Raw genomic sequence first — 18,209 nt, forward strand, 5'->3', positions numbered from 1 at the left:
GGGGGGGGGGGGGGAGGGTTGCAGCAAGCCTGCCAAAAGTGCAGAGCCCACGCTTTTTCACAGAGCCTGCCCGAAATCATGGTTTCTGTGAAAATTGTGCAATCACAATTTTGGTAGGCCCTAGCTATTAAATGGTGAAATATATATAATTCACTAGATGATTAACTTTTTGCTCATATTTATATCAAGCTGGATTTGGTTTGCAATTTGAATTTAATTAAACACCAAAATCAGCACTTCAAACTTATTAAACACATTTTTAATGTTTTGGATACAGAAACTTTTAAAAATCAAAACATGGTGCACATTTACAAGTAATTTATTAAATGCTAGTATTAACTGTTATAGTATTAAAAAAAATGAATTGTGCTTGTTGAATTAAGCCAAGTATTTTTAGATCTTTCTGGGGAAAAATATTTAAAATGCCTTGGTGAAAGTCACCTGGGATTAAGTTCCTACTACCTAATTCTCTTTAAAATGAGACAGTCACTTCAGAAGAGCTGGGGTCACATTAAAAATGTATAACTGACATATACCACCATAGACTAGCACATTCATTAGATTTTGAACACAAACATTTTGAAATTTGTTAGTAAACCACCCAAAATAACTAACAGTATTGTCATAAATTTATCATTTACTAGCATTAAAGTATATGGCAGCCAATCTATAAGAATGGTTCAGAAATAATACATTTCCTAGCCAATTAATCCAGATAACTCAGACGTACTCACATCAGCATTTTTCAAAATGTTCCTTCATTCAGGCTACCAAATCTTGCAACTCCTTGTTGCACTGTTTACATTTGACACATGTTCCTCATTTGCACAGTGGGAGAGGAATTTCTTGAAAATATTTCCAAATAGGGCCTTTTTGTGACCTGCAGCCCTGGCAGTTTTTTCATACAATTTCCAGGTACTGAAATCAATACTAGTCTATAATCCACAAAGTGTTGTTCCTCTTCTTACGCTGCTTTGAGCCCAGTGTTAGCCCTTTCTGTTGTATACACTGCTACTTACTCTGCTCCCTCTCCCTCCTCCATGCAAGAAATCAACAGACCAAGACTCCTTCTGCCTGTGACATAACCCACCATACCCCACCCCCCAAAAAAGAAAAAAACCCTAAAAAAGCCCTGAACCCTTTCCCCTTACCTTACAATTCATGGTTTCTGCTGTTGCAACCCCCTGGCCTTGTGTGCTGCAGTATCTTAGTTTAGGTACATGGATAGAGCACTTGAGAAGTTAATGTTTACATCTTTGTATATATGCAAAGGGATCAAGAAAAGCAATTTAACTGAGGTACCCAGAGCCATTCAGAAACGGGGTTGGTAGTTACTGAGCAGATGGTTATTTTTCCATGAGCTGGAGAATAAGTCTCCATTATCAGTGCAGAATCATAAATAGTCATAATTTGAGAGCTGCGCTATCAGAGCTCAGGTAGAGAGAATAAAACAGGAATTTATACTATCCAGGTGGGCTCAGTGGATAATCCAGATCAAGGAGTACACAAGATGGTGTCTGCTGGAGTTAGTGGACAGGTTCCAACACCTCTGTTGCAGGGTCAAACCCCTAATACATGAAATATTTTTCCATATTTTTAAAGCATAACCTTAAAAGGAGATGTTTTCCTCTTCATTCTCATATAGGAGAAAATTAGCCTTTAACTGCTAAGTTTTTAGTAGAGGCTCATTGACTCACATACTATTTAGTTTAAATTATTTTAATAGATTATACTAAATTTTATACTAGCCTATGATGTATTAAATTCAAATTTCATTTTAAGCCAGTTTGTTTGCAAAAGGAAAACAGTAAAACAAAATCCTATTTAAAATCAAAGAAATCTGATTTGAATAAAAATCAGGAGGCACTACTTCACAGTCAGGACGGCTAGGATCTGGAACCAACTTCCAAGGGAAGTGGTGCTCGCTCCTACCCTGGGGGTCTTTAAAAGGAGGCTAGGTAGACATCTTGCCGGGGTCATTTGACCCCAGCATTCTTTCCTGCCCATGGCAGGGGGTTGGACTTGATGATCTGCTCAGGTCCCTTCTGACCCTACCAGCTACGAAACTATGAAAATAGATTATTTTTTAAATCATTGATTTTTATCCACCCTGTAAATAAGTGTAAGTAGGATATTCAAAATACTGCTTCAAGAAAGTAGCTTTGGTACTACAAAACTTTTAAATCTGTGGAAGAACTTCATTTTCCCCCTCCACTATAAAAACAAAACAAAATTCACACACACACACACACACACACACACACACACACGCGCGCGCGCGCGCGCGCCCCAACAACCAAAAAAATAACCTGGAATAATTGTTTGGGGACACCGGCAGTAAGGTAAATTTGCTAGAGCTGTTTTTCTACTTGCAAGGAATTTTCCTTTGAAAATATTTGATCTTGTCTTCCCAGTATTTAGAGTGAAATGTTTAGGGGTTAATTGATTTTACTAGTGTCTTGAACTTAAGGATGATGTCTGCCCAGAGTCATAGCTTTCCTTTCTTTTACCTGTTCATCAGAAAAGGATTTTAGACATGGTTAATTAGGCAGTGTTGATATCTGTGGTTGACCATCTCCTTCTACCAAAGTATTAGCATAAGGGGTCCATGCTGATTCTGAGATATCTGTTAGCAGCTATAACAGGGGCGGAAAATTATTCTGATTCTGAGATATCTGTTAGCAGCTATGACAGGGGCGGGTGGAGGGCCACTTACTGAGTTTTGGCAAGCCATCGTGGGTCACATGACAGGCAGCAGATAAATATTATTTTTCTAAATTTTTTAGGGGCCCTGCAGGCCAGATAGAATGGCCTGGCAGGCTGGATCTGGCCTGCGGGCTGCATTTTGCCCACCCCTGAGCTATAAGATGCCACAGGTAAGGTTGCTTTTGACCTTTATGCATCATCACTGGGAGTGTATTCCTTTTAATGTCAAGTCCCAGGTGACCATTTTTTTGTAAGAGGAGGCAGGATTCTGTACTCTGATACAAGGTGTTGGCTTCGGTCCTGTTTCTCCCTGTAGTTATTTTGGCAAATCAGCAAGTCCTATCTGGAAGCCCTTAGTCACACACAGAGGCAATGATTGTGTGGTGGTTTTTTTGTACTTGGCATTGAAACTGGTGTACAATTCAACAGCTGCAAGCATGAGCAGACCTATTTAGGATCTGTTCTGCTCACTCTGTATAGGGAGGGAGCTAGAAAGGGTCCCCTAAATATAGTCTTTTTTGTTTCACCTGTCTGGAAAACTGCACCGAGTGGGATCACTTGATCTGTGTTCCAAAACAAGTTTGCAACCTGGAATACCGACATGCTGATGGACAACTGTAATAGTGACTGAATGGGGTGAAGGACAGCACTTGTGGCCAGAAGACTGGTTTGATACTGACATTGCTGCACCAGATGTGCAGGAGAGGGGGTTCTCACAGAACATGGTAGTGGCTGCACCTTTTTTTGGAAAGGAAAAGACAAACAAGACAGACGTGCTCGTGACATGGGTTTTGCTACTGAAACCAAGATTATTATTCAGATGCCAGAATGTCCAGTTGGCAACAAAAGAGCAGCTCATGACCCTCATGATGTGATAAGAATGATCCAACTGACTAGCAACATACATCCTGACCTTTGATGCAGATGAGGAAACCAAGGAAGAATTCTGTTTAAAATTTGACAATATTCTGTTATCTGTCCCCAAAGATGATAAGATAATTCTTCTTCAAGATTTCAGTGTGGGAGTGGGCAGGGAGTCTGAGCTATGGAAAGGAACAGTTAGAAAGGAAGGAGCGGGGAAATCCATTTAAACGGACTTCTCCTTCTGAGCAAATGTTTGGAACTTGATCTCATCACAAGCTCCCTGTTCCATCAAAACAACAAACAGAAGATGTCATGAATGCACCCCTGCTCAGAACAGTGGCATCAAACTGACCACCAAATTGATCATAGTGTATGCGTGGGACCAACGTGATGTCCATATCAGTAGAGCTACTGCTGGACAACTGTTGGATAGATCATCATTTGATACATTCCATCATGTCCATTCACATTGCCTCAAACTGATGCAAACAAAAGAAGCAACCAGGGAAGAAGTTCAGTGTAGAGTATCTGAAAATCCCAGTTAAAAATAAAATGGTCATCTCCAGCATTGCCTCTGTGAGCAGCTCTGACCTCCTTGATAATCTTGATACCATTGATAACTGGGAGAGCCTCAAGAAAAGTATCCATGAGGTGTGTGAAAAATCTCTAAGCTTCTTCACAAAAGAAAGACCAGGATGGATTTGATGAGAATGATAGGTAAATTCATACTCTCATTGACAGAAAACAGAGAGCTTTCAAAGCAAAATGATGTCAACTTCAAACAACTAAGCCATTTATTGCCACTTTAAAGTTGAGACACAGGAAAATTTGAGAATGGAAAAAACAAATGGAGAGTCAAAAGGTTGCTAACAGCAATGGCGTGCAGTTTTTTCAGCAAAACCAAAGCTATCTATGGGCCAAGCACACACGGAGCTGTCCCTCTGAGGTCCAAGGATGGAACAGAACTCTTTGAAGACAGTTCCACCATCAGTGTACAGTGAAAGAAGCACTTTCAAGAGCTTTTGAACTGAGATTCTAATGCCAAGGCCAGTACCATCACCATTAAAGCCATTCCAGAGCACCCCATTAAGGACTACCTTGCAGATCCATCAACTTATCAAGAGGCCTTGAAAGCCATAAAGCAGATGAAGAACATCAAAGCATATGGCTGTGATGGAGTATCAGCTGAAATTTGTAAACATGGTGAAAAAAAATCTCTCTTACCAACTACATGTCATTATTCTGAAAATCTGGAAACACGAACAGATTCCCAGTGACTTGAGAGATGCCAGAATTGTAACCATATTCAAGAAAGGAGGTAGATCAGATTGTAGCAGTTATCATGGCATTGCACTTCTGTCCATAGCTGGGAAGTTCCTCGCCCACATTCTTCTTAACAGATTCACTCTCTTCACTGAGGAGATTCTATCCAAGTCCCAGTGTGGCTTTGGATGGATCAGAAGTACAATAGATATAATTTTTGGCAATAGACAGCAGTAGAAGTGCCAGGAGCAACACCACTATCATTACATGGCCTTTGTTGACCTGACTAAAGCCTCATAGAAGATCTTGATGAGACCTGGATGCCCACCAAAATTTATCATCATCATTATCATCAGACTTCTTTATGACAACATGACCATCCTAAACAGTGGCATAGAAACAGATCCCTTCATTATTAGACCTGGAGTCAAGCAAAGATGTGTGATTGGACCAACGTTCTTTTCCATCTATATTGCAGCTATTTCATATCATATTGCTCATAGGGGTCAGCATCTGGTATTGAATGGACGTGAATCTCTGTAATATCAAATGGTTACATTCCAAATTCAAGATAACCACCATCACCCCTATTCTTGATCTTAAATATACTGATGGCTATGTCACGTGTGCCCAATCATTTGAAGAGCTCTAAGTCACTTGTGGCTGCTTCTGTGATGTGCATCCCACACCAACCAGCTGCTTCCTCCACATATTACAATTGGAGGACAGTCCTTGGAGAATGTTGAGTGTTTGCCTTCCTTGGGTATCCACCTTTCCCCAAAAGTAAGCACAGGCGATGATATTTAACACTAAAAATCTGCCAGCACTGCCTTTGGCTGTTTCTGAATTAATGTTTTCAGTGATCATGACATCAAGACCAAACCAAATTTGTCACCTACTAAGCTGTTGTTATTCCTACCCTGTTGTATGTGTGTGAAAATTGAACGACAAAAGAAACACTTGAAACCTTTGCAACATTATCATTAATGATGTCTTTGGAACATCCTCCATATCAACTGGAAGGAGAGAAGAATGAACTCCAGCGTTCTGGCTAAAGCAAACACCACCAGCAGCGATGCTACGTTATGTGGCACCAGCTCCATTGGACAGGATAGGTCATAAGGATGTCTGACAACTGGCCCTCCAGACAGGTCCTATACCCCCAATTTGGTTATGGTCAGTGCTCTAGATGTAGGCAAAAGAAGAGATTCAAAGACATATTGAAGGCCAATCTGAAGAAATATGATATTAACATCAGTACCTGGGAAAACTGTTGTAGGTCATCCCTACACAAGTCTCACTGAACAAGCATCTTTGCTTTTATTGCAGCCCCCACAACCATGGGTTATCCATCTGTCTAAACAAAACTGATGAAACCCATACCAGAATCAAAATATCCAGGTCCTGCTGGGGGCCTCCAAGTCCCAAAGTAATGTAGGAATCCTCCCAGTGAAAAGCAGCATTATGCCATTACTAGTCTCTGGGGTTGCCCTGAAGCTAGCTCCCCAGTTACAAATCCCAGTCTTCTTGTACATACCTGGGGCCCAAGACCCCTTACTCCTGCAATTGACTGTGCTGGACTCTGGGGCAGGGGGCAACTTCATGGTCTTTATCATGGTTTGGACTCTTGGGGTGCCCATTCAGGCCAAGACCCCTCCTGTCCTAGTAGAAATGTTGGGTGGCTCCCCACTGGCATCTGGGCCCACTACCCAGCAAATGGAAGTTGCCTTTTGATCCCGGAGGTACCTTGGTTAGTTTTATGTGATCCTCATGTTTCATGGTTCTTTGGATCAGATTGTCATTAAGAAAACTATCTCCTGTGGCAGGACTAGAGTGAGACCAGATATGCAGAGGAGGGGCAGCTTACAAAACATGGTAGGGGGAAGCTAACCCAAGAAGGGCCTTGAACAGAACCCTTGAACTCAACCACTCTACTGACTGGTTCAAGACCGTAGTGGACTCCATTTTCCAGAAGCTCCTCCCTGCGTTGTGGCTCACTTCCATGGAGACCCCAGTAGCAGTGGCACGGTGACAGCACAGGGCCTGGGTTTCCATGGAGACCAGCCCTACCAGCACTGGTGGGGAGCTGCTCTGGGGCTGGTATCTTGCAGTGGTGACAGTGGTATGGGGCAGAGCCATGGATTATTGCCTGCATGTCCCTCCCTGGGGCATGCAAGCATCAGATCGCAGCTCTGGTCCAGCTCCGGACCACACTGTCAACACCACAAGATCCCAGCCCTGGAGCAGCTCCCTGACCTGTTGCATGCCTTGCCAGCATTGCTGGGGCTGTTTTCCATGGAAACTGTGGCACTGCACTGTCAGGGTGCTGCTGCTTTTTGGGTCACCATGGAAACTTGCTGCAGCAATGTGGGCAGGGGCTGTTGGGAAATGGAGTCTGCTGCGGACTTTGGAGTCTGAAATGGAGTCCAGACTTTGCCCCCACCGTGGGCTAAGCAGTAGAGAGCTAAATGTCTACAGAACAGCGTAGCGGGAGCTTGCAGAAAAGCTAGCCTGGTTTCAGGACAGAGCTACAGAGGACCTGCTAATTGGTAAAAAAAGAATCTGTTACTTGACAAAGAAGCAGCAAAGCTAGGCAGTACAGGGGGCAGCCTGCTGGGAAGCATGCTACATAACAGTAAGCCTGCTGATAACCATGGAAAGCCCCTGGGCCCCATTAGGGAAGGAAGGCAGGTGCCGGGAAAGGAGAGGAGCTAGAGGGCTAAGCCTGACCTTAAGGCTACAGGTTGTCCAGAACTTCACAGGAGAAGGAGCTCTGCAGGAGGAGAGTCTCACACAGGCATACGTCACAGAGCGATAGGGCTTCTGTCACTCTTCGACTATAAACAGATGTCTTTGTAGTGGGATCAGTTGTGTTAGGATGTGTCCCAGAACAGCTGACCCACTTCATTGGCATCTACAGACATTGCCTGGAGCTGCTGTTCCACAGTGCCAGCCTCTCGTGGGCCTTTGGTGGCCTGGTCCCATGAGAAAATGGCCTTGGGTGCCCCTCGCCACCATTGGGGTTCCCCTGCTTGCAGATATATGCCTTGAGTTGGGGATGCGCAGCTTGACATGCACTGCTAGAAACCCCTGGGGCGGGGGGAGGGGAAGGAAGGGAGATGGTCTTCTAGGCTCATGGAGCAGTCCTGGGCTACAGCTTTACCAAGCAGGTGGCTGGTTGCTGGGCCCAGCCCAGCCCTGGCCTTCCTATAAGGTTCCTGATGGGGAAATGTGACCCAGAGCTGGGGTGAACCAGTAGAAGCCACAAGCCTGTGACAGGAGGGCTAAAAAACCTTCCCACTTCCCTTGGGGCCTTGTAACAGAATAGTGTTTGTAGCTTTGTTATTTGGGACTCTTCTGCCTTGCTCCTGGCTCACTTCTGCTTCAAGCCCTTTTGCCATAGTTTCTGCCCTGCACCAGCCTTGTCCCTGCCTCCTTTCAGCCTTTGACCCCTGCACGTTGTTCCTGCCTCGCCTACTGCCGCAGATCCTAGTGCCTTGTTCCTGCTTCCCCTGTTGTGTGTTCTGAACTCTCTGGTTCTTGGTTTCTGGCCTGGTCTCAGTCACAGACCTGTCTTGATCCATGACACCATGGACTTCAACTGACACCTGTATTATGGCCCTTGGCTTTGGCTTCTGGACTTCCAGTATTGTTGCCCCTTGGCCCCTGAAACCTGACCCCAGCCCCACATCTGAGTTCTACCTGTGACATGACAGCTGAATGAAGCTTTGGACTGTCTCCGTTCAGATTCACTATATTTTATTCCCTCAGACTTCTTGTTCCTTCCTTTGGGCCATGTTAAACCCTCTGTTTTATGGTTAGTTATATCCTAGTTCAGCATAGTTTTTTTGTGGGATCTGAGTGTTCCTAAATGACTTTCTCCAGCAGCTTAATTTATCATTCCTTAAAGGTTTTTGTGTTATTGGTAAATGTGTAGAGTTGGGCAGAGAGGCACACATGAGTCAGGACGCACAAAGTGGAGACCACTGCTGGAGTTCATTTTTGATACTGGCTAATTTTCAAAGTAATGTAATTCTTTTTATATTTCACACTTAAGGATAATGCTACGTTTGAATATTCTCTTCTATATAATGTTACAATAAAATTAACCTTACAAATTTAACTTTGTGAAATGGTTTTAATTAGAAGATGACAGTTTTCTGTAAATATCTGGCTGTTGAGAAGACTATGACTCATGCTGTGCTTTGCAGCAATTTTTTAAAATCATTGGAGTACAGCAGGGTAATGTCAAATGCATTATGAATGTCAGACAAATACTTAAGATTATATAACCATTTGGTTGATTTCATATAAATACAGATGCTTGCATATCTTACAGTAGATACTAAGAAATGAACAAGCATATTTTAAGTCCTAAATGTGTTCTTTCTAAATAAAGTACATTAAAATGCAAATACACAGTAATTGTGTATCACATTTTGCCCAAAAATGCATGGAATAACCTAGTCAAACCTTTTTTGTTTTAACCTTTGTTAATTATTCTGTTACAGGAAAACACTTTTTTTTAGTTATAATGGTTAGTGTGTATTTGAAAACTTTTTAGATACATCAAGACATCTTTTCTCTCATTCCTGTTCATAAGTTCACAGTGACAGTGGGATCAAAAAAAGTCTTGCTGCTCATTTGGTTTCTATGTCTAGTATTCACTAATTATTGAACCATGCCTGTTTGACAGGTGCCTGGGATTTGAAGGTGTTATTTTGTCCAAATTCTGTTTACGCCCAGCGAATCTTATTTTCCAAAATTGCATAAAGTTACGTACCTTCCTTTTGGTGAGGCCACATGATATTACAACTATATTTAGCTGATTCCAAGTCTTCATGAAGTTAAACTAAGGCACTTATGACCCCACTGATAGTCTTGTTTATCCATTTTTGAGCAAATTATTTTGACCTACTATTAAAGGGCTTTCTGAATTGAATGCCGTACTTTAAAAGCATTTAGTTAGTGCTATCAGTCCTTCTGGGAAATTAGTCTAATTACTTTGAAAAAAATTGACCATTATTTGATGCTTTCTTTTTTTTCCAGGTTTGTAGATGGGGAGCTGAATATTTGTTATAATGCTGTAGATCGTCATGTTGAGAATGGACGAGGAAACCAGATTGCGATCATGTATGATAGCCCTGTAACAAATATCAAAGAGGCTATAACTTTCAAAGAAGTTCTCGAACAGGTACAGTCGATGTTAGAATCTGATTATATGAAGGAGATAAGAAATGTAGCATTACATGGCGTTTGGTGATTATGGGAGTATTTGAATTAGGAATAGACTACCTCTGTAAATTATTGCTTATTCAAATCTACATTTTATTCTGTTTGTATGTCATATTCTGACTTAAACCTCATGACTTTCGTGCAGAAGCAATGACTCTTTGTAGACTTTAATCTATCTCACACTTCTCCATAAAGGTAAGGAAAACAGCTGCTTAAGAAAAACAGCTGTTTTCCTTTTTTTCTCAAAGTCTTGGATTTTTCTCTGTTCCTTTCTCTTGATCTGTTATTTTATTTTGCTTTGAAGATGGAACATATAAAGTTCTTTAACAATAACTCACTCTAATTAACTGGCTTACTTAACAAAATTAGTTCTGTTAATGTTAGCAGGAGGCATGTGAAATAAAAGTACAAACTTGAACAGATACCTGTCCCTTAGCAGACCAACATAAATATAAATTTTAACCATTAGGAACTCCTAAAATAGATACCTCTTCCATCCAGTTTTAGATTACAGTGAAAGTGGAGCTTTTCATAGAATCGTAGAATCAATGAGTGGGAAGGGACCTAGACAGATCATCTAGTCCGACCCCCTGTCATGGGCAGGAAGGAGCACTGGGGGTGGCAGGGGTCATAAGACCCCAGCCAGGTGCCTATTCAGTCTCCTCTTGAAGATTTCCAGGCAAGGTGAGAGCACCATCTCTCTGGGGAGCCTATTCCAGGCTCTGGCCACCCTTACAGTGAAGTAGTTCTTCCTAATATCTAACCTAAACCTATCCTCCCTCAGCTTGTGGCCATTGTTCCTGGTGACTCCAAGGGGGGCCCTGGTGAACAGACTTTCCCCGAGTCCCTGCTGGTGGCCCCTGATAAGGTTGTAGGCAGCCACAAGATCCCCCCTCAGTCTCCTCTTGCAGAGACTGAAGAGATTCAGGTCCCTCAGCCTCTCCTTATAGGGCTGGCCACGGAGGCCCCCAACAATACAAGTGGCCCTCCTCTGGACCCTCTCCAGGTTCTCCACGTCCTTCTTGAAGTGCGGTGCCCAGAACTGGACACAGTACTCCAGCTGTTGCTTGACCAGCACCTCATAGAGGGGGAGCAAGACCTCTCTGGACCTGTTAGTGATGCCCCTGTTGATGCATGACAGGGTGCAGTTGGCTCTGCCTATTGCTTCGTTGCATTGGCGACTCGTATTCATCCTGGAGTCAATCATGACTCCAAGATCCCTCTCTGCCTCTGTGCTGCTGAGAGGGTCAGCCCCTAACCTATAATCGTAATGCTGGTTCCCTCTGTCCAGGTGCAGCACCCTGCACTTGTCCTTGTTGAACCGCATCCTTTTTCATGCCTTTATCTTTCATAAATACATTGACTGCAAGTAACTGGTGAAATTGTCATTGGATAAATCTAAATTATGGCCAACTCTGGGGGTTTTGGTTTCAAAGAGGTGAACACATATTTGTAGAACAGGGGGTCTGGTGCAGCTGCAAGGCTGCAAGTGGCTGCACTGGTGTCTGGAGCCACAGCCTGACTCATTGCTGGCAGCAGCTGTTCGTGCACCTTGGGAAGCATGGCAGGGAAGGGGCCAGGGCTGCACTGCCAAGACAAGGATCAGGCCCCTTGTGGCTGCCTTGCCATCTGTTCCTGGCATGCCAGCCTCTTCAGAGTCCAGGTTGTGGGGGGTTTTGGCAGTGGGCCCAAAAACGTTGCTGACCCCTCCTATACGAACTGTTCACTTTTATTGAATTGACTTTCATGCTTTGCCTACTGACAAGATTTCAAGATTAACTAAGGGCCAGTATAGTATTGTGTTAGATCAATGAAAATACATCAGCATTGTTGAGTAATTGGTAGACTACCTATAACAGTGTATGGGAATTATTTTAATCATGGATCTATGGTAAAGTACATTTTTGTAGTATTAGTGTGTTTGTGGTGGTGATGGGTGTTTATGGAAAAAAAAAATGTAACCTATATGTAATTTTACAACACTGTGCCCTGTTGGCAGTAACATTACTCTGGAAGACATTTAAAATGCAGATTGGGTTTCATTTTTTGAACCCGAAGTTGATATTCAGCTTCCTACATGTGTGGCTCTGTATTCTCTCTCTGTCTCTAAGACCAATATATGTTTCAGGGTAAGAGGATTTGTGAATTAGTCACAGAAATTTACTTAAACATCCCCTCCCCAAATTTTCTCTTACCCTAAACAAACCAAAACAGCTGTCCTTGAGTATGTATCACACTCATTCTGAAGTTGGTAGAATCCTGCCTGTAGCTGAATCCTGTCTAAATATAATCTTTGAATTCCCTAGTTTATGCCTCTCTCCTAACCTGTGATATAGGATCATGAGGAATGCTTATGAAGGCGAGAACTTCAGATTAATATCTGTTTTTAGGAAATTTGTTTAATTTTTATGAAATATCTGTGGCTTGGTTTGTTTATTTAATCTTGTGATATTTGCTGTGTAACTTCAAATGCTTGACTTCTTTACAAAGATGCTCTCTGGGCATGGGGACTAGCTGTAGGGTAACCACATATCCTGGTTTGGCTGGGACAGTCCTGAATTTTGGAGTCCGGACCTGGCCAGCTAGCAAACATTTAAAATGAGCTCCCTGGGTGCAGGGCATAATTTAGTGGGGAGGTGAAGCAGCACAAACTGTGAAATAGGAAGCCCTAGCAGACAGCAAAATTGCCCTAGGATATCTTAGCTTGATTAATGGAATGACCATTAAAAGGGGGAGATTGTTAACACCTCTGAAGTAAAGAAAAATGGGTCATTAACAGGACACTGATTCCCTTAGGTGCTTGAATAATAAAACCAGAGCTGCCCTACCCTTGCCTCTGCTTGCAGTAGCACTGCTGACCAGAGAGGTTGGGAGCAGTGTCCCAGATTTCACATTGTCCCATATGGTCACCTAGGACTAGGGTATTCAAGGAGACTAGGGCAGTCTTATCTACTGAACCCTTCTCGAGTATGTCTAAAGAGCACAGACCACATCCATGGCCATTGTTCTGTGTCTTCCTTTTGGAATATTCAGTGTAAGTGGCACCATTACTTATGTTGTGTCAGGATTGGTGGCAGGTTTAAGAAGAGTGTACATTATGGATTATATAGGATGGCTTGGGTAGGGATGATCCTACATCCAGCAGCAAGTTGAACTAGACGACTTCTGGAGGTCATCCTCTATAATCACAGATCTTATTCTCCAGAATAACCTATCGTTTTCATGGTGTCCTTGTAGCTCCACCCCAAAATACATTTCATGTACCACAAAGAATCAGGCAATGAGTGACTAGTTTAGTAGTATAATGGAAGTTATGGCAGAGTGCCTTCTGCTTAGGGCCTTCTTTTCAAGTTTGCTGAAGCTAGAAATTGTACAGACTGTATTATGCACTATCAAGAACCATGAACATTTGAACAGGTTTACCTTGGCAACACAATAGATATGCTAAATAGGTTGCTTGAATACGGAACCTGTTTATTCCAAATGTCTGTGAGGTTGTTTTTGTTTGGGACAGTGGAAGGTCAGCAAAAGCAGAACAAATAAACCAAGTGACACTGGAAATAGTTGAAAAACGAATAGATAAGTAATCCTTAGCTTCTTAGAGAGAAAGTATTGGACATGAGAAGGAAAGAGAGAGGTTTTGGATAAGGGGACCTGATTTAGTTGCAGGGAAGATAAAGAGAAATGCCAAACCATTTTCCTGCCTGCTGGAAAACATTTGGACCCCCCACCCCCAAGGAAGGGTGAACTAGATTGAGAGGCTTTGCATTTAGGAAGTTTTATTTTTCTGAAGATGTGTATTGTTTTGCTTTGTTTTGCATACTGCATCCATTAAGTAAAAAGGCAGCAATGTGTTCAGAAACTCTGGGTAAAGCCTCTCTGTAAGTAGCTGTCAGCATAGATCTAATAACTGGCTTCTGAGGAATTATACTAGAATTAGATTAAATTAATTAATTAAACAATTTAGACTGGGAAATAGCAGGAGGCTGAAGTAGTGGGCTGTGAGGACAGGTTGTTGGAATCTGTGGGGGGGGGAAGAGGGAGGCCCCTGCTGCTAAAAGTGGGGTCCTGGATTGAGGGTGTACACCGAGAAAGTGTGCTTGGACTCTGTTTAGACTTCAAAGCTTGTGGATCCAGTGACTGGTCCCTGGCAGGTCTGGTGAGTAGTCAGGACTGGAGTACTTAGGTTCTTTCACAGCTCTGAAAATTATAATACCACTTAAAGTCTACTCAAATCTTTGGAGCCATTGGCTTGGGTGCTTGTGTAATGGTAAGATCTGATTTCTCTTAAAAGTTTTATGGTAAGACATTATAACTTCTATTTGCATGTATGTTTTATTATGTATTGTAAATTACTTCTTTTATAGTTCTTACAGCATTGCATTGTTTACTAATAAGAAACTTACTGTGGAAACCAAATCTCTGCCCTATTTTAGTTTATTATGACAAAAACTATGCGCACAAACAACTGGTAAGACGATTTATATGGGCGGATGATCCAGTAACCTATTATGTTTCCTTTCCCCCTTTTAGATTATTTAATCTTAGTGTCAAAAAGTAAGTAAGTATAAACCAGGGGTTGGCAGCCTATGGCCGTGCTGATCTGACGCAGAGAATCTGCGACATGCAGCTGTACCATGCCTCCTATCCCCCTCAGTAATGTTCCTCTCCGCCCCATAGCTCTCCCTGCTTCTTTCTTATGCCTGCGCTTACCATTATAGAAAAATATGCCCCTGCCTGTTGCCATTGTGGATGGGGGATTGGTGGTGAGAGTAAGCATAGATGGCTTAGGTGCTCCTGGTCCAGAGGCTTGTGCTTCATGACAGGGAGCTGGGTCACAAGTGGCAACCTGCTGTGGCAAAAGGTGATGGGCTCCTGCTATAAACCATAGTGTAAATAAGAGTGTACAGACCTGTACAGCACATACAGGTTGATATTAGGGCTGTGTGAAGCTTTGGGTGGTGATTCAATTCCGAGAAGATTCGGCCCAATTCAGTGGCCGAATCTCTGAATCGGAATCAAAATCAGGGGACCAATTTAAAGGTCCAAATCGATTCAAAGCTCTCTGACTCTTCGGAAAAGATTCGGAGAACTTTGATTTGGACAGTCCCCGGTGGCTGCTGGACTCTGAACTAGTAAGTACTGGGGCGTGGGGAGGGGACCATGGGGGGATCCCTGCCAGCCCCCATCCCCTGCCCGCTCCCCCAGCCCCCCGCCTCCATGGCTGCCCCGCCTGCCCCAGCTCCTGGTGCTCTAAAGAAAAGCCCTGGTGCTCACGAGGTGCTGCCGGGTGGGGGGGCGATCCCTGATGCCTCCCACTGCCCTATGCTTCATGGGGAGCTTTGCTACAAGCCCCCCAACCCCCTTACACTCTCCCAGCCCCCTCACGGGTGCCCCACTCGGCCAGCTCTGGCCCTTTAAGAAAAAAATCCAAAAAACAGAGAAAAACCCCAGGACTCACCACTCCTGCGGTGGTCTTGGGGCTTCAGGGGGCTCATACAGAGCCTCGCACCTGGCGCAGGGCAGTGGGGGGGCAGCAGGGATCATCCCCCGCTAGCAGGAACAGTGAGTTACAGGGCTTTTCTCAGTTTTTTTTTTTTCTTAAAGGGTCAGAGCTGGCCTGGGCGAGGCACCCGTGGGGGCTGGGGGAGTGAGGAGGGGGTCAGGGGGCTCATGCAGAGCCTTCCATGCAGCATGGGGCAGGTGGGGGGCAGCAGGGATTGACCCCCCCCCCGCATGGTAGGAACCCGGTGAGCCAGGGCTTTTTTTTCCAAAGGGCCGGGAGCTGGGGCAGGTGGGGCAGCCATTGCCAGGCTGTGGGGGGTGGGCCTGGCTGATTCAGAAATTTGGCAGCAGTTGAATCTCTGAATCAGATTTGGCTGAACTGATTTGGAACAGTGATTTGAATCACTGAATGGAATCACTGTCCCCTGAATCAGCCGAATCCGAAGTGAATACTAGCTGCTTCGCACAGGCCTAGTTGATATACCAATATATGAGATATGGAGAGTAAGCCAGAGGGGCAGAAGTCAAACTTATGCCTTCATTGACCTAGTAGAGACTTGATGGAATGATTAACCTGACTGGACTACAGATACAGAAGGATATAGCTTGACAGATATAGGATAGATAGGGAGAGAAAAGGGAGGTCAGAGTCCTCCCTTTGGTCTACATCCCTTTGGTCTACATCCTGGATGTGATACCTTCTACATCCAGGATGTAGACCAGAAGTGCTTAACCTGTGGCCTTTAGCTCATTTAGCTGCATCATCCAGCCCATGGGCCACACCATGAGTCTGGAAATTTGGTGGCAAGAGAGCAGTAGCAGCATAATTTCCAGAGCCATGGCAAATAACATTGCCACTGCTCCCTTGCTGCCGAATTTCTGAACCCACGGAACCTGGATGACACAGCCCTGCATATCAGATCATGCTGTGGTCAGTGCTGGTGCCTGGGGTTGTACCAGCATGCAGGTCCAGCGGCAGCATGATCTGGCATGTGGGGCTGTCATCTGGACCACAGGTTTCACCATAGGTTCAGACATTTGGGTTGTGTCATAGTCAGATGCATGGTATGAGGCTGCACTGGCACATGAGTTTGTACAAAGTTGCACTGTGGATATGGTCTCTGGACTGGCTCCACACCACTCATCCAGCCTGCAGGGCCAGTGTTGTAGACACTTGTTTTAATGTCCAAAATTCTTTGGGTGAAGATAAAAAGGGCAGAAGTAAAGAGTTTCCTTTTTGTGGGTTTGCTGCAGACCAAAAAGACCTTCACCTGATTTTTTCAGTTTGATGACTAACCAGGCAAAGCACAATACTTGGTGGCAATGATGGATTTTAACCACACAAGTAGTAAGACTTTAGTTATCTTTTGGGAAAGATGTAGAGAAGGACACAGGGGCCAAGTCCAAACAAACATAGACATTTGGTTCCCTAGGGACAAGTAGCAGTGGTGCACCTTGTGCTGCAGCTACCTGTCCCTGGGGAATGCCTGTGCCACGTGCACTTTGGCATGTGGCAAGTTACCCTGGGGGCAGTAGCAGAGGCTGGGGCCAGCACTGTGCTGGCCCCAGCAGCCTTACTTGGTGTCCTGGGCACCTCCTGTGGCTGTGCCAGTGGTGATCCTGCTGGGCAGAACCTGGCTGGCAGCCGCAGTGCAGCTCAGGGTGGCCCAGTTCCACTCTTCAGGGGCGCGTGCTGCCCATGCCTGCATTGCTCCATTTTTTTTCCCATTGGTTTTTTAGACCCCTGAATATCCCTTGCAGTGCAGAGAACGCCTGATTGTGCGTTATGTGGTGTCATGTACTGCACAGCCATGCTTGTCTGGATGTGCCCAGGTTGCTCAACCAGTACTTGGATTTAGTTAGCTTTCTTAGATTTTTGATGGAGAAAAATGGAGGAAGCAACTAAAGGAGAGGCTCTTCTAAATTCTCGTTTTGGCGAATGAGAAGGAACTGGTTGAGTATGTGAATGCAAAAGGCGACTTGGAAGATTGTGATAATTACATGACAGAGTCTGTGATTCCTAGGAAGGGGAAGGAGGGAGAATAGCAAAATAAAGACAGTAGGATGCAGGAAAGCAGACTTTAATAAATTCAGAAAATTGTAAAAAAAGCTTACATGGCAAGCAAGCATAAAGGTGAAAGGAATGCAAGATAGCTGTAGTTTCTAAAAGAAATAATATTAGGGGCAGAAGAACAAATTCTCCCTGTGTAAAGGTGTCACGGGGTGGGGCCTAGGAGCAGCCGTGATCCCACTAGCACCCCCTACTGTGTCAAGTAAGCGATCCAGCACCCTCTATTCTCGCCCGCCACGTCTTTGATGAAATGTACTTTTGTATATGGGAGGCTGCCTTCGATTCCCTTGTACACGGTGTATGCTAATACTGTTCCCCGTTCTATTGGAGTGACTTGGTGCACCCCCAGCCTTATGGGCTACACATGCCTCCAGCCTCCCCTTTAGCACGCCCCAAGCCTTGCAGCTCTTCCAGACGTTGTCAGGGCCTGTTCCTTTCTGCGTCTTGCCTGGCGCCCCTGGGGCTTGTCACGCCCCCGGCGCGGCGCCCCTGGGTCTTGTCACGCCCCCGGCGCGGCGCCCCTGGGGCTTGTCACGCCCCCGGCGCGGCGCCCCTGGGGCTTGTC

The 18,209-nt window shown here is 44.4% G+C and overlaps 1 protein-coding gene across 3 annotated transcripts in view; it reads left to right on the top strand.

The window, feature by feature from the left end:
• The window catches only part of ACSS3 (acyl-CoA synthetase short-chain family member 3), a 237,747-nt gene that overhangs the window by 3,694 nt on the left and 215,844 nt on the right, over positions 1-18,209 (top strand). For all 3 annotated transcript variants that reach the window (XM_019514799.1, XM_019514798.1, XM_019514797.1), the window contains exon 2: positions 9,883-10,027. In XM_019514799.1, coding sequence (XP_019370344.1) covers positions 9,965-10,027 — 63 coding nt within the window. In that variant the 5' untranslated portion in view covers positions 9,883-9,964. The remainder of the gene's footprint in view (positions 1-9,882; positions 10,028-18,209) is intronic.

Source organism: Gavialis gangeticus, unplaced genomic scaffold (assembly GCF_001723915.1).
Source record: "Gavialis gangeticus isolate Ggan-Ray unplaced genomic scaffold, GavGan_comp1, whole genome shotgun sequence".
NCBI classification, from domain to species: Eukaryota; Metazoa; Chordata; order Crocodylia; family Gavialidae; genus Gavialis; species Gavialis gangeticus.